The 25,234-nt window shown below is 43.1% G+C and overlaps 1 protein-coding gene across 25 annotated transcripts in view; it reads left to right on the top strand.

Moving 5' to 3' along the window:
• The first annotated feature begins 423 nt into the window (after positions 1-423).
• Positions 424-25,234, top strand: part of RCBTB1 (RCC1 and BTB domain containing protein 1) — a 63,297-nt gene continuing 38,486 nt past the window's right edge. For 11 of the 25 annotated variants that reach the window (XR_008700907.1, XR_008700908.1, XM_055542183.1 and 8 more), the window contains exons 1-4: positions 3,621-3,750; positions 22,733-22,808; positions 22,921-23,090; positions 23,616-23,766. Coding sequence is in view for 23 of the 25 variants with exons in the window: in XM_055542183.1 (XP_055398158.1) it covers positions 22,965-23,090; positions 23,616-23,766 (277 nt within the window). In the remaining 2 variants the exon portion in view is untranslated. The other 14 variants (XM_055542181.1, XM_055542170.1, XM_055542177.1 and 11 more) reach the window with 14 other exon arrangements.

Below are 25,234 nucleotides of genomic sequence, written 5' to 3'. Positions count from 1 at the left end.
TCCCCATTGTATGCCATGTTTTTTCATCCCAACTGTAAGAGCAGAAATTATCCCCAAGGTAGTTTGATCAATAAGGACTGAGGTTGTAGAGCTTGTTGTCACTGATCACATTCACCTGCTTGGTTAAGCTCATTGAAGAATCTCCCTCTAGATAAATTCTACCTTTTATTACATTTGCACAATCCTAGAAATTATGTCATCTTAAGTCTCAAAAACAATGATGTTGAGAATGCCAGACAGATTTTCTGACTGTGTATTATATAAACAGGTAAGCAATCTTATATAGTGATCTAAATGTTCCCTAGTTAACCTTTATAAGAGTTGGTGGTTCTCTGGTTTATTTCTCTGAATCTTGACTAACCACGAGAAGAGAGAGGGGCAGAGAAGAAAAGGCGGAGATGATCTGAGTGCTCCCAGCTGTTTTCATTCTCTCAGGAGAAATAATATTCAAGTGTTTAAGGAAGTAAGTGAAATCCCTTTTAATTTTGCTTGCTGAATATCAAGAACTTCCCAGTGACCTGTGAAAGACACGTATCCACCTAGGGAACCTTTAGAAGACTTCCTTGGCCAAGAAAATTGTGTAAGAGGTGCATTTAGTCATGCATTAGATAGCCCAGCTGAAGGAAGTGGGGCTGGTTTGGCTGACCCACGCCTGACCCAAATGACACTTGGAGTAGAGAAGCACAGTGGGGGGAAGGGGGTAAACGAAAGATGATGTTCGGAGTTTGCATTTACCGAGAGATTAACTTTTGAAATGAAATTCTGCAGCCTCCGAGAGTGCTTAGAATGGCTCTCCTACGTCCCATCCCACCTTAAACCTTACATTAACTATATTTCATTAGTTTACTGACAGACACTTCTTATCAGCATAGTCCTATATTAGCACAAACACCCGGAAGGGGTATTCCCCCCTGCCCCCACCTCTGGAGATAAGTGCCCAGTTTCTTCATTAAAGAACTACTGGTAAATGGAGTTCTTTTGCCCTGCAGGCAAATTTAGAGGGCCCTAAGATAATCTCTTTTGGAACAAGTAATTTTGCTGTTTTTAGATAACAGTTACAGAGAGCTTTTGGAGCTGGAAAAAAAGAAATCACCCAGCAACAGTGCACAGGCTGATTTTAGGTGAAAAGACTATAATTTGTCTGATGGAAACTTACTCAATCCAATAAATAGTCCTAATAAATATCTGATTCTTTCAAGTACCTTAACGTTAACCTAATTAGGTGTCCTTTGTTCCGGGTGTAAACAAGGTCATTGAGTCCAGCTATGCAGGGTGACTTGCTTTTCTTAAATAAATAACACAGTTTCAGGCCTCCCTATCTTTGAACACATTGCTCTCTCTTCTGGAAGGGCTTTCCTTCCCTTTTTCATCTAACTACTTCCTGTCCACCTGAATTTGGTCAAACTTTTTTATTAACCCCCTGTCTAATTCTTGGTGCCTCATTTGTGTTCATTTAGCATTCCGTATCACACTTTCATCTTGGACTGGAATAACCAAACTACACCTTCTTTGAGATCCACAAGTGGTCTTACTAAACTTTTCATTCTCCAAGATTCTGCAAACACAGCATCTGGCCCATGATAAGCAGTGAGTGCTCAGGAAATATTGATAACCCAAACCCCAAACTCCCATTTTTTTCTCAAACACGTTTTACATGAGAAACTGACTTCAGGGTCTTTGAGGAAAGTAGACCTCTTTTAGAACACTCACTGAGTGGCTGCTACCTTGGGGTCAAGCCACTTCATTCAGTGCAGATTGAGGGTCTTTATATAAACCTTCACTCCATGGTATTGAGGAGCTACCACACTGATCATCACTCAGGGGATACTGAGGGCATCAAAGTAAGCCCAGAAGTCTTGTTTTAAAAGAGTTTATAATCTAGGAAAGAAGATAGGGATAGATAATTTACTTCTTACCAGAATTGAATGAAACCTTCCTGAGCAATGTGAGATGTACATATCAGAATAGGTACACTGTCCTAGAAACTACAGCTGACACCTCTGCGTGAACTTCAGTTGCTGCTTCATCAGGGGGAGGATGCAGGGTAGGAAGACAAGAGTGGGTTTTGACCTGGATTTTGAAAGATGAGTAGGAGACTGATACATACTGATATGGGTTGTTAAAGATAACAAGAACTGGACGGTGGTTAAGGAAGTAAGAACAAGAGTTTATTCAGCAACTACTGCAAAGCGGAAAACAAACCTCACTATAGAACTGGACTCAATTCCCTTGTGGCAATAGCTTGTGATCAAAATCTGTTTTTACTTCTTTAACTACTGTTGGGCTCTGGTTTTCTTTATGGGAGGACAGGGCATTCAGGGCATCTCAGACTGAGGCCAAAGAATGAACAAACAAAGAGGAGTAAAGCAACTTGGGGAAAAAAGTAAGTAATCCAAAGAAAATTGAGCAGCCAAGGGAAGCAGGAATTCTCTGCACCCAGAGCATGCCGTCCTGTTGAGTTAGCCCCGGAAGATGAGGAAAAGTAGGCATCTTTTAGTAGATTAGCTGAGCTGTTTGGTGATGCTTAAAAAATGGTATGTTTTCCTATTTAAACGGGAAAAGTAAGTTTGAACAAAACTGCTTGAAAAGTTATGTTGTGCCAAGAAGTTGGGACTTTATATTGTGGAGCCAGAGAGTTTCCCCAGAGCTGCACAGTACTCTGTAAAGGTGACTGCAGTCTCCATGCCTTTCCAGGTGGCTCGGTGGTAAAGAATCCGCCTTCCAATGTAGGAGATACGAGTTTCGGATACCTGGGTGGGGAAGATTCCCTGGAGAAGGAAATGGCAACCAATTCCAGTATTCTTGCCTGGAAAATTCTATGGACGTGGCAGGGGTGGGGTGGGGGCTACAGTCCATGGGGTCACAAAGAGTCGGACAGTCTGAACTACTGAGCATGCACGCGCGCGCACAAACCACAGACCTGGTCACAACGGATGACAGGCTGGATGGAGCAGCAGGTCGCATACTCACTTTCGGCCTCAGTTTTTTTTTTTTTTTTTTCATTTATAACAAAAATAAACAAAGAGACATTTGCCATCTTAGGTCCCTTCCCATCCTGACAGCCTGCATCCGAGGTACCTCTGCCTTCCTTCCATTACCGGGGCCCTGTACCTCCTCCCTCCCTGCTTCCTTCTGATCTTGGTGCAGGGGCCACTTTCTCTATTCCTGGGCCTTAGGTGCTTGTCCACCGGTAGATAAAATGAGAGACGGATGTTCGGGGTTTGGGGGGTGCGGGGGATAGACATCTCTGGCCTTTTGCCCCTGGCAGCACCCCTAAGTAATGCCCCCGTGGGCAGACGCGCTTTGGGGCCGGGAGAAGGGTTTCCAGCCGAATATGCCCTTCCTAGGTCCCTTTCGGGTGGCTGGACGGCCCCCTCCCCACGGCCAATATCCAGAGCGAGGGCGGCGGGAGCAGAAAGGCAGGACAAAGCCGCTGACAGTGCCGGGACCGGGACTCCCCGCAGAGCCTGAAGGCCCCACTCGGCTTCTCGGGGAGGCCCCTGCCCGCTGGCCCGCGCCGAGAGCTTCGGGGCTCCCAGCCCGCCCGGATCGCGGATTTGCCCGAGGCCGGCGGGCGGCGGCGTCACGTGAGGCGGCCCGGGCCGCGTGACCCGGCGGCCCGGCCCCCGGCGCCCCCTCCAGCTCCGCCCCTTCGCCCGCCACTCGGCGGAGGTTCTCGGGCCCCGACGTCTCCGAGGTCCTGGCGGCTGGGCCTGGTGGGACGGCGCGCGGCCGCGGCTGGCCTCCCAGGTACCCCGGCGGAGCGGGGAGGCTGGGCGCGGGCCCGAGCGCACGGAAGCCCCTTCCCCTCGCTTCGCCTTCCCCGAGGGCCCGGCCGGCGCGCCCCGTTCCTCCTGCGCGCTCCCCCCGGCCCGGGTCCCCAGGCGCCCGGTCCATCCGGCGCTGCGGCCAGGCGGGTGATGGGGCGGCCGGCTCCGCGCCGTTAGCGCCTCTGCTAGCGTTTCATCCGAGGAGGAGGAGGGACGGGGTGGGGGAGAAGCTCTGGAAAGTTTTCCCGGGTCCCTCTCTTTCGGGCGCTGCGGAGACGACGTTTTGCTCGGAGCTGGAGTCTGGCACTGCTCTGGGCGCTGGTCTACGCGAGAGGAGACCTCCCCTCTGACTCTCCCGGTTCTCCCTCGGCCCTTGCCAAGATCTTCGCATCTGCTTCTAAGCCTCAGTAGGTCGCCATACTCTGCACCGTCTCCCTTTCCTCCGCAACACGGAGTCCACCAAAGGGGTTTTATTTAATAGGGACTTTGGTCCAGGAGTGCGATGAACTGAGTGAAAAGACATTTCTCTAGTCCTGCCTCGGTTAAGCTGCCTGCTCTATTTAAAATGACCGTCTAGGCACTCTATTCTGCTCTTGTAAGTGACTTTTTATGTTTATTTGCACGTGAGACACTCCGAAATCATCTGCTGCAGAACTCTGCATCTGAGGATTACAGTTTTTTTTTTTTTTTTTTTGATTACAGTTTTATAAAGCAGTTTCATAACACTTAAGAAAACCCAGATTCATAGTCTTATTTGGTTTGGGCTTATTCTTTTTGGAGGGAGGATTATAGCTCTCGGAGGCAAAAACTGAGTTTCTGAAGCTGGTGTATGTTGTGGACTAGAACATGAAAATATCGAGGTGTATAATGCTGAAAGGAATGGGGAAAATGATTTGAACCTGACAACAGTGTGTGGTGTGCTTTAAATTTTAGCAAGTGTCTGTTTGTAGTGAGCACAGGTGAATTTCATCTCTTTGGATTGCCTTCAGGGTTGAATAGGTATATTTAGAGTCTGTTAATATGGCAGTTAATCTGTGGAATGGATATCTTTTAATCCATTGTGCAAATACCAGTCCATTTATTAATACTTCTAGACTAGTCCTTTTTTCCTACCCTCCCGGCGTTTCTGTTGAAGAGGAAGGGTATTCATCTTTAAAGAGATTTCTTCTGCAGTGATTTTTATGTGATCCAAACGATCAAGTTCTGAGAACTTCAGAAAGCAGGTAGCTATAAAAATCAGTGCTATCAAGTTTGCGGCTTAAAAAAAAATTCTTTAAAATTGTTTAAAGAGTTGCCTCTGTGTTCTATGTCCAACAAAAGCTTGGCTTCATTTTAATAATCAGCAGTTCAAACTGGGAAGTCCAAGACAGTGTCTTCCTTTATCTGAAAGTCAGAGTGGGAAAAATGAAACCGAAGGGAAGTGAAAGACCTTCATTATCATGATTACGCTGTTTGTTCTGTGTGTACTGCATTAAACAGTAAGACAGGCAGGGAAAACAAGGTTTGGACCCTCAAGGAATGTCGAGTGCAGGCAGACATTGAATGTACATTACCTGTAATTCATATCATCTAAAGAGAACAAGTTAATATTTGGGGTGTAAGTCCTTTTAAAAAAAAAAAAACTTTTTTTGAAGTCTAGTTGCTTTATAATGTGGTGTTAGTTTCTACCATACAGCAAAGTGAATCAGCTATATGTATACATATATACCCTTGTAAGTTCTTTTTACAAAAGAGGTATACTGGATTGCTCTGTTCAGATAGTGAGATTTCATATTGTAAAAGGTACTGTGATACTCAAATTGAGTCCATTCCTGAGCCTAGAAGAGCCAGTAGCAAGGTTGAGTATTGAAGTACTTAGCCAAATCTATTTGATTCTTAAGTTTGGATAGAAAGAGTTAAAATAGCTGAGGAGACCTCTCTTCATATATATATTTAGTATAGATATGTTTTTAAAAAATGAGATCGTACCCATGCATAAGTAATATATTGTAAGTTGTGAAATGACTTCAGAAAATGATGAATCCCATCCAGGGAAAATTATACTCAGACCATTCCATAAGTCTGATGGTCTGTCTCCATCCCACAATCCCAGAAGAGGAGATTCCATGGCTTTTGTGAGCTTAGCATCCCAAGGGGGAAAAAAGAATATTTTTGCCCCAATATTCTTTTTCATGCTTAAGAAAAAGTTTGAGTTTTGGAAATAGATAAAGTCTGTATCCTCTCTAGTGCTTCAATCCTGAATTCAAGTGGTATCTTGAAAACATTCAGTAATACTGTCTACAGCTGTGGAAGAGTGTTGCAGAGGTGACTGCCAGCAATTTCTCCCATCCCTCCACTACTGCCCCTCCTCCCCTCAAGAGATGGAGTCTGTTTCTGCTCCCTCTGAACCTAGGCTTTCCATGTCACTTGCTTTGACCAGTAAATGTGGTGGAAGTGCTGTGAGTCAGTTCTGGACATAGTCCTTAAGAGCCTGGCAGCTTGAGCATTTACTCTCTTGGGGGCCAACAGCTGGTATAGAGACTTGAGCTAGACTGGGTGGAGAAAGACCACCTGAGAAGGTTTATGTGAACAAGGCCTGGCCTGTTTCAACCCTAGTTAAGCGCCCAGTGCCTGCGATCCCAGCTGAGCCCACTTAAAACACAGAATTGAGTGAAATAACAAATTGCTGTTGTTTTAAGCCACTGAGTTTTGGGATGGCACATTACTCAGCAACAGATAACTGAAACAGCGTAGCACCTTGTGCAGTGAAACCCTGGGTATGGATCCGGTTCACGTGGAAGGCCGTCCCAAGATGGGATCCATGAGCACACGATTGTGGTCAATATATGCAGTGGCATGCTTTAAAGATAAGTCTCTCAATTAACTACATCTTTCTTTCATATTACATAGGGATGCACTAGTTGAATTAAGTACAGTTTAATGAAGACTCTGGCTATGTCTGGTTGCTCAGCTGGTAAAGAATCCGCCTGCAGTGCAGGAGACCTGGTTCAATTCCTGGGTTGGGAAGATCCCCTGGAGAAGGGATAGGCTACCCACTCCAGTATTCTTGCCTGGAGAATTCCCATGGACAGAGGAGCCCGGTGGGCCACAGTCCATGGGGTCGAAAAGAGTCGGACACGACTGAGCCACTAAGCACAGCACGGCACCTGGCTGGCTATGTCTTGTACTCTCCTAGATGATGGTTAAGTCAAAAGACAGTTTCTTTTGTGTAATTGGTTATTATTTGTATGCTGCTGCTGCTAAGTCGCTTCAGTCCTGTCTGACTCTGTGTGACCCCATAGACGGCAGCCCACCAGGCTCCCCCGTCCCTGGGATTCTCCAGGCAAGAACACTGGAGTGGGTTGCCATTTCCTTCTCCAGTGCATGAAAGTGAAAAGTGAAAGGGAAATCGCTCAGTTGTGTCTGACTCTTGCTGCTGCTGCTGCTAAGTCGCTTTAGTCGTGTCCGACTCTGTTCGACCCCATCCCTGGGATTCTCCAGGCAAGAACACTGGAGTGGGTTGCCATTTTCTTCTCCAGTGCGTGAAAGTGAAGTCGCTCAGTCGTGCCCGATTCTTCGCGACCCCATGGACTACAGCCTACCAGGCTCCTCCATCCATGGGATTTTCCAGGCAAGAGTACTGGAGTGGATTGCCATTGCCTTCTCCAATTATTTGTATATATGATTGTTATTATCAGTCTTAAGTTAACACTTGGTGATAGCAGTGTCTGACATGTTTCAGAGGAACTGCCCATTGTTGAGATGTCGGATGTGTGGTGTTCCTTGAAGTTTGCCACTTGATGAATGTAGCATCATCATCATGATTGTAGTCCTAAGTGCAGATGTAAGATCTGCTGCAGTGAACACAAGTCTGGGAAGTGCTTTGCTTTCAAGAGTCAAGCAGAGTGAATTGTATGCAAGCTGTCATTTCTAATGAATATGATATAGGACTTCAAAAAACCACAGATGGATTTTTCAGGGGCAGTTCTTACTGCCTTTTAAAAAAATTATTTATTTATTTGGCTATGCAAGTTCTTAGTCTTGGCATACAGGATCTTAGCTGTGGCACATGAAATCTGTTAATAGTCCCCTGACCAAGGATGGAACCCCAGTCCTCTGCACTGGGATTGGGAAGTCTTAGCCACTGGACCACCAGGGAAGTCCCATTATTGTCTTTAAAAAAAATCATCTGAGCAGCTTTTCATTCCATTTCTGATTTAGTTAAAAACAAAAAAATCCGAAAAACCCTCTCTTCTGGAGAAGAAAATCTCATTGGAGATCAGATGAGTGCTTTTATAGACTTAGAGTCTCCACCTCCGCTGGACTCTGTATAGCATCTTTTTAGGTTTCCCTGGTTAGTGTTCTTTTCCATCCTCCCCCCTCCCCTGCCCCTTTTTAAAACATTTTTTAATTTTTTTGATGTAGACCTTTTTTTTCCCTTAAGTCTTTATTGAATTTGTTACAATATTGATTCTGTTTTATGTTTTGGTTTTTTGGTGATGAGGCATGTGGGTCCCCGGCCAAGGATCAAACCTGCACCCCCTGCATTGGAAGGTGAGATCTTAAGCGCTGGACCTCCAGGGAGGTCCCGCCCTTATTTTTTATTGGTTTGCTCCATCTTTTGTTGCTACCTCCCCTCTTACTCTCAACAGAAAGCCTTCCCTCTTCGTTCACAGGGAGAATTTATGAAAGAGAATGCGCTCAGATACAAATCAAACCCACAGTGAGATACCACCTCACACCCACTAGGGTGATTATGATGACAAAGACAGACAATAAGATGGAGAAACCGGAACCCCCTACATTGCTGGTGGAACTGAAAAATGCAGACTCTCAGTAGCCAAGAGAGAACAATAAAGAAGGAAATTACCTCCAATTTTTTAAATTCCTTTTCATCAGATCTGTCCTTCACTTTTCACATGCTCTCAAACTGTTGCAACCTGGCCTCCCTGAGGCTTCTTCTTAGAGTTGCCAATAATTTTTGGTAAATGGAACAGACGTTTCTCAGTCCTCACCTTGTTTGGCCTCTCAGCAGCATTTGACCCAGACACTGCCTCCTTTGTGTCCCTAGGCTCCCGTGACACTCTTCTCTTGGTTTTCCTCCTGCTCTGCCTCTTCCTCCCGCCTCTGTCACGAAGCCCTGCTTGTCCCTTTGCTGTTGGAGTTCCTTTGAGTTCTGTCCAAGACCCTCTTCTTACTCCACACGCTTTTTCCTGAGTGATCTCATGCCAGATTTCCAAGTCTCCAATCCAGATCTCTTGCTTTTTAAAATTATTATTGTTATTTATTGAAATAGAGTTGATTTGCAGTGTTAGTTTCAGGTGTACAGCAAAGTGATCTGGTTATACATTTGTGTACATATCTATACAGCTCTCTTTCTTGATCTTCAGATTTATGAATCTGTCTATTCTACATACCCACTTTGATATCCTACAGGTAGCTAAAATGCCCAGAGTAGAATTCCTCATCTCCCCCTGTAACTTGCTGTGTTCTCTCCCATCGTGAGTGGTTGTTAAGGATCCCCCACTGCCTGAGCCGAGCGCCTGAGTGTGAGCCTTGGCCCTGCCTTTCCCTTGTGTCGCTTCCTCCTCCCATTCAGTCAGTTGCAGAATGCTTTTGAATCTGTCTCTGGGTTGTTTTCTCCACTTCTGTTTACCTGGCATAGACTTCCATTCTTTCTTCCCTGGTTACTGCAGCCACCTTAGGCCCTGGGTATGTCTCCTCCGTCATCCCCATCTAGTCTCTGCATTCTGTCGAAGTTTCCTTCACAGACACCCATCTGATCGTGCCACTTCCGTGCTTAAGTTCCTTTGGTAGTTACTTGTTGCTCTTTGGATGGACTAAGCTTTTTGGCCACACTATACGAAGAGCCGACTCATTGGAAAAGATACTGATGCCTGGAAAGATTGAGGGCAGGAGGAGAAAGGGATGACAGAGGATGAGATGGTTGGATGGCATCACCAACTCGATGGATATAAGTTCAAGCAAGCTCTGGGAGATGGTGAAGGACAGGGAAGCCTGGCCTGCTGCAGTCCATGGGGTTGCAAAGAGTTGGAAATGACTGAGTGACTGAATAGCAACAAGCTTTTTGCAGCAAGCATGGCCACGCTGTGGTTAGCATCTATTTCTGTGCCTCGAAACCACCCCCCCTGCCGCCCTGATGCCATGAAGTTCTGCTGGGGGCGAGATTGGCTCTATGTCTTGTTTACCTAGAGGACATCCAGTAAACACTTACAGAGTGAATATAGTGTGCTTCTGCCCATCCATTGCTGGAATTGTAGTTTGGCTTTAGGCCATCACAGGGCACAGGGATACTCTTCATGCAGTGGAGAGTAGTCAGTGAAATCATTTTAGAGATGTCCCCGGAGGAGGGGTTCATGACACCAGAAATAGATTTGAACTTGGGCCCATCCATTTTTTTAACTATTCACGTGTCTATTTTTATGTGGCCTATTTTGCTAAATCTGCATGCTTGATGCAACAAAGAATAGAAGCATAGAAAAAAATTATTTGTAGTCATGGAGATTTCTGGTTTCCTTTTGAAAATAAAAGTATGTCATAAAAGCAGCATAACTTCACAATCCTGAAGTTATCCTCTTTTGTTGCTAGTGCTGTGTCCACTTGGTTGGTTTGCTTTGCTAACCTGAGCATGTGGCTTCTGTAAAATGATTTCTTCACTTACAATGAAGGGGCTGTCAGATTCCCAGGTGTCCTAGAAATGCCTCAAGCTTCTGTGCAATGACATGAATGCAGCCTCTTGGAGGATGAAGCTTAAGAATCGCTTCCTGAGGCCATTATTGCACATTGACCTTCAAATCAGGTAACCTGTTGGTAGGTGAGAAGTAACAGTTGTCTTCTTCAATGAGTAATGGACTTGAATGAAGCTGATGAGGCCAAAGGGAATTGCAGTAAGTGTTAGGAAATTGTAAGAGAGCAGTCGAGCGGCCTTTCAATGAAGGTAGGAGGATTACCGTGTCACCTGCACAGAGGCATCTTGATGAGGGATGGCAGAAACTCCTTTGGAGAACACTTCATTCTTAGGGTCCCATAGTCTTTGTGGAATTTATCAAGTATTCGGGGCATTCTTTCTTACTCTCATTCGTGAGTGAGAGTCACTCAGTTGTGTCCGACTCTTTGAGACTCCATGGACTGTAACCACCAGGCTCCTCTGTCCATGGGCTTCCCCAGCCAAGGATACTGGAGTAGGTTGCCATTTCTGTCTCCAATTTTCATTCTTGCCATACAGTAATACTGAAGAAAAGAGAAGGAACGACAGTTGTTCCAGCTGTTTCAGTATCAGTGTCTCAGCCAGTCTCTGAAATTTTGCTGTTTTGCAAGACTTATATCAGAGAATAGATGAAATAGTTTAAAAGTGTATTTTTTTAAAGGGTGAAGTAGTAAAAAAGAATACCAATTTATTATTTTAGAATTGTTTTTAATTTCTTATTAATTTGACTTATTAATTAGCCAGTGCCCTTTCTTTCCCAGGATCAAGGCACCTGGGAAAGGTAATTATTAATGTTTCTTATGTGTATTATCTTGTTGTATAGGGTTTTGTGTGCAAATAAATTTGTGAAAATCTGAGTTAAATGATTTTAAGTAACTTTTTTTTCACAGAAGTAAAAGATACTTAACCAGTTTTCATCAATTAATAGCCAGACAAAAAAGTAAAAGGTAATTACAATTGCAAGCCATGATGGAAACATGATTAACCTAACAGTATAAAATAATTGCATAACAAAAGTGTTTTTTTATTTAAAAGATTTTTGAGCTCATTCTCTGGAGGCTTGTCTGGACCTGGGAAATACATTTGGTGTCGAGATCAGTGTTGTAGCATCTGCTGGGTCTCAAAAAGCTCATCAGAATAAGTGCGGAAGAAAACAGTAAGAGTAACATGGGGCTCTTCTCTAACTTGAGAGGTTTTTTGAATTGCTTGTGTTGTAGCATAGCTATAAGACACAACAAGTTATAAAATTGTGCTTTAGAAAATTTTACCCCGAGCCCTAGAATTCCTCTGTTAGAAAGTCTTCCTTGAGTTGAAATATAATGTACTCCAAAATGGGGAAAGATGGCCACGCCCTAAATCTTTTGTGTTCAAATGGGAACTTACACCGATGACAAAAGGAGGCTATAAAAAAAACACTTGTTCCTGCAGGAAACCTGGGTGAGCTTCACTGAGGAAATGCTTTCATGTTGTCATGCGCTGGAGAGAATTTGACTTCTGGAACTTCATATAACTGGTTTCTGGGAGATGTAATTTTTATATAGTTGTAACTGTTGTGCGCATAATTTTTTTCCATTTACAGGTATCACCTGGCCTGTGTGTTGGCATGTTTGTCTCATTGCTTACTTAGTTCTTCCACTTATATTTGCATTTTAGTTTTCCACTTACTAGGATTGACTTTCTGTTAGTCCTAGAGTTTCTCAGAGGCAGGGGTCATAATTGTATTGCTTTATGATCTTCCCCAGCATTATTGGTATGTGGGGTCAGAAGAATGAATATATATTATCATTTTGTTGACATTATCAAGTGGTAGTGCTTTCTTGTAAGACATCGTAGACTTTATCAATAGCTCATTAACTATAAATAAAGCCCTATTTTAAGATGGCCTAGCAGCTAAACTTGGAGAAGGAAATGGCAACCCACTCCAGTATTCTTGCCTGGAGAATCCCAGGGACGGTGGAGCCTCGTGGGCTGCTGTCTCTGAGGTCGCACAGAGTTGGACACGACTGAAGCGACTTAGCAGCAGCAGCAGCTAAACTGATAATTAAAATCATTACCCATCCAGTTTATGAAAATAGAGAAACCTTTACTAGGGATCTTCAGTTTATATTATAAGCGCTCTAAAGTTTTTTCAGTTAAAAAATCATTTTTCGTATTGGCCATGACTGTTTCTGGATGTTGTCTAAACCTGGCTATGGCTGGTATGCTGAGGAACACATAGGGCATTTTAGATGGATTGTTCCAACACTCAGAGTCCTTCCTGTTTCCTGTGAGGATATCAGCTTCCGTGATAAAGAGTGATACAGTCTCACTTCATGCCCCGAGGATGACACCAGCCAGAGGAGTCAGAGTCTAGGAGCTAAGCAGTTCTGCTGGGTGTCTCACTCTGTTATAATCTCTTTGCCTTAGCAAGCTTTCGGGTGAGCAGAAGACGGGTTGGGCGGGGTGAAGTCCCATCGGTGACATCAGTCTCTTTTGTGCCAAATACATCTGGGTAGAGTTCGGGGGGTGAGGTCTTTGTGGACGCCAAGGGCTGGCTTACAAGGCGACCCTAAATTTCTGGTATCGTTTAGTATTGAGACCATTATTTGATCAGAAACTTTCAGTATGAAAGTTTTCCTGTATTATTTTCCTCCATTTCCTGTTTTTAAAAAAAACTCTGAACATTTTCAAATATATTTTTGCTAGATCAGTAAAACAGTGCCTTCCCCGCACCCTCCCTTAACACTCGGTTCTTAGGAGGATCAGAAGATTGGCTGCTGCATACTCCTCAGTCTCCAGGTCTAATGCAGGTTTCTATAATTGGAAGGTCTGTGTCTGTCCTCTTGATTGAATTTGCTTTCAGAGAGTACAATGAAACAACCTTTTCTTCCCCATGCCACCAACTCTGAGGGACAGTGCCAGTTGCTAGGAGAAGCCAGCCCAGGGAATGTGATACAGATCTGTGGTCCTCGTGCATACAGAGTCAGTCTGTGGCAACACAGGATGTATATTCGTGTTTTTTTTAGGATGTATTTTCTAGTGGCAGAGATAATACAGAGATCTGTGTGGGTTGGCATATTATCCTTTGAGAGTGTGAAAGTCGCTCAGTCGTGTCTGATTCTTTGCAACCCCAGGGACTATACAGTCCTTGGAATTCTCCAGGCCAGAATACTGGAGTGGGCAGCCTTTCCCTTCTCCAGGGGATCTTCCCAACCCAGGGATCAAACCCAGGTGTTCCGCATTGCCGGCGGATTCTTTACCAGCTGAACCATAGAGGAAGCCCTTGAGAGGGTTAAACTCTTTAATAATCTCTGTTTCCATTTGTCTTTTTTGTTCTTTCATGTTTATTTTATATCCATATAGCAAAAAACCCCCAAAACATTGATTCACCTATTAATGTACAATGAATGGTAATTCATGCTGAACATATCAGTGCTATTTATGAGACAGTATTTCCTAAAGAAAATAATGGCTAAAAATAATGTTGCCAAAAAAATCACTATCTTGTTGAACTTCATGAGTAACTGTTTAGCATAACGGGCATGCTAATTACAACTCATTCTTTATGATTATCAGTCAAGTCCTGGAAGGACCTGTTCATCATAGGAATTAGTTTGGTCTAGTTTGAATTGCTGTAAGTACTGGAAAGTTCTAAGGTTATATTTCTTTTATGAGTAGAAATGTTCCATTCAGAATTTCCCTAATCTGAGCTTGCTTTCCCAAGACAGAATTATGACTATACTTCTCCTAAATTATTTTTTAGTTCTGAAACTCTTCTACATTTAACTTTTAAAAATAACATGCTTGAGTTTATTAATACAGGCTTGGTAGAAGCCCATGGGACCTTTCTTTGATTTTTGATTTTGAAAATTGTGGTTAAAATATGCATGACATTAAATTTAGCATTTTAAAACCATTTCTGAGTATACAGTTGAATGACATTAAGGCCATTCACGTGCTCATGCCCGTGTCACCATTCTCACTCTCCAGAAGTTTCTCGTCATCTCTCCTGAAATTCTGTATCCTATTTACTAACACCCCATACCCACCTCCCCCAGGCCTTGGCAACCTCTTTCTACTTGCTGTCTCTGAATTTGAGTACTCATTTATTCTTTTGTGTCTAGCATATTTTGCTTAGCATAATGTCTTAAGGGCTCATCCTTATTGTGTGTTAGTATTTCATTTTGAGACTGCATAAAATCCCATTGTATCCATGTTTATTCATTCCAGTGGGAACATATTTTGTCTATCTGTTCATCTGTTGATAGACATTTGAATTTTCTATCTTTTGGTTGTTGTGAATAGTGTTGCTTTGAACATTAGTGTACAGCTGCCTGAGACCCTGCTTTCAAATCTTTGGGGTATACCCTAGAAGTGGGGTTGCTACATCATATGGTAATTCTGTGTTTGATTTTTTGAGAAACTTCCATAATGTTTTCCATGTTGGCTGTTTAGTCGCTCATTTGTGTCTGACTCCGCTACCCCATGGCCTGTCCACCACCAACTCCTGGAGCCTACTTAAACTCACGTTGGCTGTACCATTTCACATTCACACCTTCTACACTTAAGTTTATATTAAAAATTCATTTTACAGATTTGCCAGAAGCATTCTGTCCCCCTAGGTAGTGAATTGAAGGTACAAATACCTCTTAAAACTTGTAACAGATTAGGAGGATAAACATAGTTAAGATAACTAAACTTTTATTTTCATTTAAAGTGCTTGTTTATTTTTTGTCACAAAATATGTATTACAGAAATTTGGAATATAGTTAAGCCAAAAAAAAAAAAAAACCTCTTTCTAGAGAAGTACATTATACATGATACTTAAAAAATTGTATTCTTTTTCTATATACATTATACTTAAAATTGTATTCACATAGTACATATTGTTTTATTATATACCTAAGTCTTCCAGAGTACTTCTGGTTTTTGTGGGTTTCTTGGTTTGTTTTTGTTTTTCTCTTGGAAAAAAGCACATAGTTGAGCTTTTTGTTAGCATCTTTCCTTGTAGTGCCCACTAACGCAGGACGGAAGAGCACTGGACTGTTGGCTTTAAGACACCTGGTTGTCATGGTTGTTCAGTCACTGAGTTGTGTCCAACTCTTTTGAGACCTCTTGGACTGCAGCACGCCAGGCTCCTCCGCTGTCCCAGAGTTTGCTCAGATTCATGTCCACTGAGTCAGTGATGCTATCTAACCATCTCATTCTGTCATCCCCTTCTCCTTTTGTCTTCAATCTTTCCCAGCATCAGGGTCTTTTCCAGTGAGTAGGATCTTCGCACATCAGGTGGCCAAAGTGTTGGCACTTCAGCATCAGTCCTTCCAATGAATATTCATGGTTGATTTCCTTTAGGATTGACTGGTTTGCTCTCCTTGCAGTCCAAGGGACTCACGAGTCTTCTCCAGCACCACAGTTCGGAAGCATGAGTTATTCAGCGCTCAGCCTTCTCTATGGTCCAGCTGTTACATCTGTACATGGTTACTGAAAACAACGATAGCTTTCACTAGACGGACCTTTGTCAGCAAAGTGATATTTCTGCTTTTTAATATGCTATCTAGGTTTGTCATAGACAAGGAGGAGGTAATGGCAACCCACTCCAATATTCTTGCCTGGAGAATCCCATGGACAGTAGGAAAAGGCAAAAAGGACAGCCTGGCTAATCACCGCTGAATACTTACCAAGGTACATACTATCCAGGGTGGCTTAGGTTGAGTGGACCTAGTGAACCTAATAATGTGTGAAGATTCTTCCCTGTTAGTGTCACATCTTCAGTACATTCATTGGTAGAATAACTTCACAAGTTGCTATTTGAAGCATTTAATTTGTTTTTGAAAACTCCAGAGTGATGATTTAAATGAAACATAGTTAAACTATGTTTATGTTTCTCTACAGTGAAATCCATACAGTTAGATGAAAACTGTTAATACTTTGCTTCACATTTAGGCACAGTTAGTAGATGTCATAGGACATCAGCATTGTTCTAACTAATTCCACTCTTCCTGTGATGGATCCTTGTATTTCCCAGTCATTGAAAGTCACAGGGTTCTTCAGTCTGATAAGTGCATGGGTGCTAAGTTGCTTCAGTCATGTCTGACTCTTTGTGACGCTATGGATTGTAGCCCATCAGGCTCCTCTGTCCATGGGATTCTCCAGGCAAGAAGACTGGAGTGGGTTGCCTTGCCCTCCTCCAGGGGATCTTCTGACCCAGGGATCGAACCCGTGTTTCTTAGTCTCCTGCACTGACAGGCAGGTTCTTCACCACTAGCGCCATCTGGTATGTCTGATACAGATTTCATAAAAAGTTAACTGGTTAATTTTTAGTGATTCTGCCTGCTTTGGCTTTTTGGATTAACACTTTATAGTTTTGTGATAGAGGGTGGAATGTTAAGTCTTTGAAGTTGATAGAATTATGCTTCTTAGTATGATTTTCTTAATAACCAGTGAAGATACCACTGCCCCCAGGAAGAAGAGTAATTAAATGTCTCACCACAGTAATCTAACTAATGACGACGGTGGTCATTCTGAGCTAATCAGAAAATTCTAGTGGTATTTATATTTGCATTGCGCTGCCTCAGTAAAGACACACCCCGAGCCCAAGCTCAGGACTGATTTGTGTCATGGGCAGCACAGGACAAGTGCTGGGTTTTGATAGCTCCACAGAGCTCTTAGAGAACCTTGTTTCGGTTCTGAAGATTCATGTTATCAGTTGGCCAGGTTGAGTCTAGTCTAATGAAGACCCACTCCGTGCCTTGGTCCACAACCCAAGAGTATACTTTGTGTCACATGCTCTTGTGACCTCTCTGAGGATGAAGGACACATGTAGTCTTCAGGGCCTGCCTTCTCAGTGGTTTTTGGGAGAATGAAGGTACCAATGACATTCCCAAGGTTTAACCAGGTAAATCCAGACAGAGGCATTTTGGGGAACTGGGGGATGGATTTTTATTTTTTATTTTTTGGAGGTAAATTTCTTTTATATTTGAGGCATTTTGAAAAGATGCTGGTGTACATGTCTAAGACAAGGTAAAGTCAGAAGGAAGCCGTGTTGGGAGCAGTTCAGCCTTTGAAGGACTGATTGATGTTCTCTGTAAGAAGAGTCTCAGGAGTGGGTGTTGAATCCTGACTGCCCCGTAACCTGGGGAAGTCATTTCACCTTTGAACCTCTTTCATTACCTGGTAAGCGTGGATTATGGTCTCTTCCTTGTGAGGAAATTGTGAAGATTAAATGAAGTAATGCCTGTGAAGCTACCTAGCACAGAGCAGGTCCTTGATCCTTATTAGTTTCTGACTCCCTGCTCTTGCTGGTTTCATTACCAGGAGTAAATTGCTTGCTTGGCTAGTGTCACTGCCTTTGTTTTCTCATGTGTTCAGAAATCCCTGGAGCTTATTCTTTGCATCTTGAACTGTAGATTTTTGCAGAGCAGCTTTTTGGAAAACCCAGGCTTAGTAAGGTTATCACATCCCATGGATTGATTAAAAGTAAACCTGGGACTAGAACCCAGGCCTCAGGGCTCCAGTCCTTTGCACCAGGCCAGGGTTATTGGTAATGCTTTCTGCTTTCCTGAGGAGTGTGGGCATGGAAGATATATGCTTTGACTTTTTTATTGGCTCTCAAGTTACCAGCATTTGGAGCAGTATCTCATAAAGCTTCAAGTCATTTAGCATGCATAAACTCAGTTTGTATAATGAGCTATCATTATGCACGTTAGCTTGATTTTTTTTTTTTTTTAGCAGATTACCAAACCCTTAGGGCAGAGCTGCCTGTAAACTGATTAATGACTTCAGAATAATTGCGCTGCTGTCAGGAAATTGTATGACTTTGAATGGTAACATCCTTTTGTGTTATAATTTTAAAGGTGGTGAATCATATTTTTGGCTGATATAATAATTCCCCATTTAAAATGTAATTGTATGTTACCATAAAGTATTAAATTTTGACACAGTTTGATAAAGGTTTTGATTTAGTTCATATTCTAGAAGAATGGTGTTTGGATTTTCTTGGAGTTTATGTACCTGCTTGTAGATATCCCCACTGTTTCATTTCTTGTGTTTTCTCCCCTTATTTTGTAAGAGGCACAAGGCAGACCATTTGGGGGGGCATCTTTCTGTTACTTCTAAAAGCCTTTAAGACTGTCTTCTTGACATGCAAAGAACACTTCTAAATCAGGAACTAAGAAAAGAATGACAGTCCAGTAGAAAAAATAGTGACTTTATGTAATAGGATGACACCTGGTCTCTTAATCATATGAGACCGAGAGGTGAAGGGTGCACACGCTGGCTCCGGGTGGCATGATTTCAGGTCCTGAACTTCCACTTACTAGTTTGAGCAAACTCTTAAAATCCCTTTGTCTCCATTTCCTTGTCTATCAAGTGAGGATTAAATGAATTAATAAATGTAAAATAACTTGGGACAGTATTTGGCACACAATACTCAACAAGTGTTAGCTGTTGCTATGGTTGTGATTATTTAAAAAAAAATTGTCCCAACCTCACTCATCCTAAAAGAAATTCAAGTTTAAACAAAGCTGAGACACGTGAAAACACACCGTGAGCAAGGGTGTAGGTGAAGGGTGGTGCCGTACATGGATGACTCTTTTATATTAATATATTGGTACTGCTTTCAGTTCAGTCAGTTGTCGTGTCTGACTCTTTGCGACCCCATGAATCGCAGCACACCAGGCCTCCCTGTCTTATCACCAACTCCTGGAGTTCACTCAAACTCACGTCCATCGAGTTGGTGATGCCATCCAGCCGTCTCATCCTCTGTCATCCCTTCTCCTCCTGCCCCCAATCCCTCCCAGCATCAGAGTCTTTTCCAATGAGTCAACTCTTTGCATGAGGTGGCCAAAGTACTGGAGTTTCAGCTTTAGCATCATTCCTTCCAAAGAACACCCAGGACTGATCTCCTTCAGAATGGACTGGTTGGATCTCCTTGCAGTCCAAGGGACTCTCAAGAGTCTTCTCCAACACCACAGTTCAAAAGCATCAATTCTTCGGTGCTCAGCTTTCTTCACAGTCCAACTCTCACATCCATACATGACCACTGGAAAAACCATAGCCTTGACTAGACGGACATTTGTTGGCAAAGTAATGTCTCTGCTTTTGAATATGCTATCTAGGTTGGTCATAACTTTCCTTCCAAGGAGTATAAGCGTCTTTTAATTTCATGGCTGCAATCACCATCTGCAGTGATTTTGGAGCCCCCAAAAATAAAGTCTGACACCGTTTCCACTGTTTCCCCATCTATTTCCCATGAAGTGATGGGACCAGATGCCATGATCTTCGTTTTCTGAATGTTGAGTTTTAAGCCAACTTGTTCACTCTCCTCTTTCACTTTCATCAAGAGGCTTAGTTCCTCTTCACTTTCTGCCATAAGGGTGGTGTTGTCTGCATATCTGAGGTTATTGATATTTCTCCCAGCAATCTTGATTCTAGCTTGTGCTTCTTCCAGCCCAGCGTTTCTCATGATGTACTCTGCATAGAAGTTAAATAAGCAGGGTGACAACATACAGCCTTGATGAACCTCTTTTCCTATTCGGAACCACCATATCTACTACTGCGGGCAGGAATCCCTTAGAAGAAATGGAGTAGCCATCATGGTCAACTAAAGAGTCCGAATTGCAGTACTTGAATGCAATCTCAAAAACGACAGAATGATCTCTGTTCGTTTCCAAGGCAAACCATTCAATAGCACGGTAATTCAGGTCTATGCCCCAATCAGTAATGCTGAAGAAGCTGAACGGTTCTATAAAGACCTACGAGACCTTTTAGAACTAACACCCAGAAAAGATGTCCTTTTCATTATAGGGGACTGGAATGCAAAAGTAGGAAACCAAGAAACACCTGGAGTAACAGGCAAATTTGGCTTTGGAATATGGAATGAAGCAGGGCAAAGGCTAATAGAGTTTTGCCAAGAGAACGCACTGGTCATAGCAAACACCCTCTTCCAACAATACAAGAGAAGACTCTACACATGGACATCACCAGATGGTCAACACCGAAACCAGAATGATTATATTCTTTGCAGCCAAAGATGGAGAAGCTCTATACAGTCAGCAAAAACAAGACTGGGAGCTGACTGTGGCTCAGATCATGAATTCCTTATTGCCAAATTCAGTCTTAAATTGAAGAAAGTAGGGAAAACCACTAGACCATTCAGGTATGACCTAAATCCCTTATGATTATACAGTGGAAGTGAGAAATAGATTCAAGGGACTAGATCTGATAGATAGAGTGCCTGATAAACTAAGGATGGAGGTTCGTGACATTGTACAGGAGACAGGGATCAAGACCATCCCCATGGAAAAGAAATGCAAAAAGGCAAAATGGCTGTCTGAGGAGGCCTTACAAATAGCTGTGAAAAGGAAGAGAAGCGAAAAGCAAAGGAGAAAAGGAAAGATATAAGCATCTGAATGTGGAGTTCCAAAGAATAGCAAGAAGAGATAAGAAAGCCTTCCTCATCTATCAGTGCAAAGGAATAGAGGTACTGCTTTAGCAGAGGATGATTTAAAATAGCTGTTAAAGGTAAAAGAGCTATTAGATTTTGACCCTGCTGTTCCACTTTTAGGAATTTATCTTAGAAACATACATTAAAAAGACATGTATGTATGCAAGCAGTAGTTTCAGTGTTGTTTATGTTAGCAACAGACTGGTAGTGACTTATTTCTGGTGGGAGACATTTAAATTGTTAAATTCATATAATGAAATGTGCTTGTGGAACCACTGAAGAGAGATGATGTACATGTGTTTATGATTCCAAAGATGTACTATTAAGGGGAAGGGGGAAGCTTTTACCCCCACACCTGCCATGTAAGTCTGCACTGTCTCTGGAAGGAATTAGAATCAACTGTGGTAGCGGTTGCCTTTGAAGAGAGGGTCAGGGAGGGGTGGTAGGGAGACTGACTTTCCTGTATCCTTTGGTACCATCTGGAACAGAAAAATGTTAACATGCCTAAGTGTTAGTTTTTCCCCTCTCTGAAGTCCTTTATGTGCTCCCACCAACACACACACACACACACACGTGTGTGTGCATGTACATATACCCTCATGCACACTTTTCAGAACAAATGTTAGTCCAGGGGTCCGACTGTGCAGAGATAAGAACCAGCCTGTGCTGGTGGTGGTTAATGCTTACTGAATATGCACTGTGATCCTTGGGGCATTGCAAGCATCTTACCCTTCTCATCCAAGCAGGTGCTGATGAGAAAAATCTCCCTGGGTGGTGGAAACTGAGGCCCTGGCTAAGTAAGCCCAAGACCCAGGGCTCTCCTATAGTTGCTGGCAGAGGTGCTGGGGCCAAAAAGACCTTGACTCATGTATCTGTTTTTAGAGACCTAAGAGAGTGAGTTGGAAGGACCATCAAGAGTTCTGAAAACTCATTAGAAAACCCTGGATGTGTCTATCAACTCTTTGATTCTATTTCAGTTTCCAGAGGCGAGAGCCAGAATGGAAACTCACCTGGCTTGATAGATTTTTGTGCTTCGTGCAGCCCCCTGGAATTTATAGAAATACTTTTGAACCCTCAGAGGATTGGAGCTATGACCAAGATTCTTTGTGTGAAACTTCTTGAACAGATCAAATGTAGAGTTTTACGGAAATTGGTAGATATCTCGACCTTGTATAGGATGCTCTCTAAGCCAATTGCTACTTGCCTGAAGGCTGTAGTTATCAACTCTGACGCCATGATGAGGGTGAATTGGCTTATCCTTGTGTGTGTAACATTTCTCAGTGTGAAATGCAATGTGGTCTGTATATATGTAGAAAAGGTAGTCATATAACTTATGCATCAAATATGGTACTTTTCTTTTATGGTTTCATCCAGTAAATCTTAGGCTACTGCTTCTTCATATTTTTGCCACTCCAGGCTGTTGAGGGATGTTCCATTTCTATCAGTAAACAGTGGCTCATTGGGGCAGTGGTTTTTCTACAAGGGACCCAGGGGTCTTTTAGGGTATCCTGGGGGCTGTAGTGGAGAGTGGGAAGGTAGAGATAAATGATCCTGATTTTTATAACACACACACACACACACACACACACTCACTCTCCTAGTTGGGATGAGAATTAACTCTCTTAGCCAAATGAATATTGTAAGCTTTAACTTTATCTCATTACCCTGGAGGCAGAAATACCTAATGAGACCTTGATTTCGCTGGTTGGCATGTCTTCTCTTCATTTATATGCTGTCAGATTGCACGTAAAACATGTTCGTGACCAATGAGCCCTGACTTGTAAGCAGGCACGACAGACAGCTGGTTCTAGCCGGTGGTTCTTCTCGTTACAGGAAAAGGCACAGCTTTGAAGGTGGAGGAAGGATTGGACACGGTGCTGGGGAACGTGAGCCGTCCATTTAACCGAAAGTAGGTGGTTTATTCCGAAATCAGCTTCTGTTTCTTCTTTATCAACGTGGTCTTTTTCTGTTTCGGTGAGTGGCTGTTTAATCTCTTCTGGAACCCTCTTTGTTTGTTACAGCAGAGATGTCGGCTCCTTTGTAGGAATTACTTGAAGTCAGAGTCATGGTGGACGTGGGAAAGTGGCCCATCTTCACTCTGCTATCGCCTCATGAGATCGCGTCCATCCGGAAAGCTTGTGTCTTCGGCACCTCAGCCAACGAAGCGCTCTACGTCACTGACAGCGATGAGGTGGGCCTCTCCCAAACCCCAGAGCTTCCTTCTAGGGCTTTCTGGGAGGTTGAGTCTGCCATGTTCAGACTGAGAGAAAAGGAGGGCAGAAGGAGAACCTGAAATCCAAAAAGATGCTGTGTCTTTGATGTAATTTGTCTTTTCCTTCAGTTTCTTGATTTAATACCCCTCATCCCTGCTGCCCTTCGAGTTTCATTGCTTGTTGTTGCCCAGTAGCTTAGTCACGTCTGACCCCCTGACTGCCACACGCCAGGCTTCCCTGTCCTTCGCCATCTCCCGGAGTTTGCTCACACTCATCTCTATTGAGTCAGTGATGCCAACAACCAACCATTGAGTTTCATGGTACAGCCAAATATTATAAAACTTAAGTAGGCAGCAGCAGTTGCATTTTAACAGCCGTATCAGTCTCTACCTATCTGCTGAGCGGTCAAGCTGAGCTGAAGCGCGTCTTATGTTCAGGGTGGAGAAGGGACGCTTTGTGTAGCTGAAGGCCAAGTGACTCAGAGAGAACTGTTTGTCTCCCAGGTCTTTGTATTTGGACTGAACTACAGTAGCTGTTTAGGAACTGGAGATAACCACAGTACACTTGTACCCAAAAAGCTGGAAGCCTTATGTGGAAAGAAGATTAAGAGCCTTAGTTATGGGAGTGGACCCCATGTTCTTCTCAGCACCGAAGGTAAAATGGCAACAAGTTCAGCTTCTTCAGTTTGTGGGAAATTGAACGGTTAATTGTAACCTAAGAGGAGGTAGGGCTGTGCTACATACTGAGTTTCGAATGCTTTGTTTCTTAATTTCTGAGAGGAAGTACATAAAGCAGGTGAAAGTTATTAAACACTTCAGGCTCCCCCTTGGAACAGCCGTCGGATGACTTTGATTTTAAGCAAACTTCTGAGGTTTTAGACGACTTCCGTAAAGTTGTGGAAGATGACCCACAGCAGACGAAGTGGTCCTTCAGCCCAGTTTTTCAGTGAGTTTTGTTGTAGCATGGCAACGTCCAGGTTTTACTTGGTACGTTTTTATAAACACAGGTGATACTGGTTTTGCTTTACTAGTGTCATTTCTGTATCTAGAATTCAAGAAGCCTCAGTTCATTTCCTGGCATTCATGTGGCCGCCATATAGAGAAAAGCTGGGGTAGATTCTTTGTGCCTCCCTGAGACCACCAGAGAGGCCTCTGCGTTCTTCCTAGGCTGTTGATCTGCACCGTGGGCGCCCGGAGCTCCCTGAGTCTGTCATGCATAACCCGGCCTCTTTCCTTCATGTTTTAGGCACATGGGTTCCTGCTCTCTAGCTGTTTGTTGGGTAAACTAGGGTGCACGCGGGTGCGTTTGCGTCCCTGCCTTTCTGTCTCTAGCCTGGGGAATCACGGCTTCCTTGGGTGTAACCACTGGTCTTAGTATTGAGCTTTTTAGTTGCCTTTGACTGCCATTGGAATCCAGCCGGGTTCTCGGCATCTTCCTCAGGCTGTGAGGTCCAGATGCGAGCATGACTGTCTAGTAAGAGTGTAACTGGCATGGAGCATAATGAGGTGATTATTCCGCCTCTGAGTTGTGTGATCCTGCCTTCTGGCATCACGTGGGCCCTTTCAAGCAGCTGCTGCTTTGCTGGCTGGCTCAGCTTGTCATCCATTGTGACCTAATGGTTTAATGTTTTTCTAACACATTAATTTTTTAATGCGGCAGTTGACTTCCTACCATTAAGTACTGAAGCGTTTTTTTTTTTTCCCCCCCCAAAAGCAAGCATATTAAAACATATGCATGACCTTGGGAGACTTAACATTTGGAATTATTTTTGGAGTTCAGATCCTGCAGTTTTAAATATCTTGAATGTTATAATTAAGATATAAATAAGCAGAAAGCACAAATATAAGTAACTGATTTTCTTGTGGGAGTGGTCTTCTTTTTGTTTTTAATTCAGTTTTGATTGTTGTAGTACATTGTACATAACATATATATGATACGTGATATATAGCATGTCTAATGTATGTATAATATATACATTTGTGTGTATTTTGTATCTATTTCAAGTAGTCATATAGTTCAAAAACAATTTAACACTTTAAACCATCAAACATTGTATGACTTTTAGTAAAAACCAGCACGCAGCTTCATCCATCCTTACTCTTAAAAACCACTCCTTTTTAAC

This window comes from Bubalus kerabau, chromosome 12, assembly GCF_029407905.1.
Source record: "Bubalus kerabau isolate K-KA32 ecotype Philippines breed swamp buffalo chromosome 12, PCC_UOA_SB_1v2, whole genome shotgun sequence".
Classification (NCBI taxonomy): domain Eukaryota; kingdom Metazoa; phylum Chordata; class Mammalia; order Artiodactyla; family Bovidae; genus Bubalus; species Bubalus kerabau.
The sequence above is the reverse complement of the archived record's forward strand: the minus strand, read 5'-3'. Positions and strand labels throughout refer to the sequence as shown.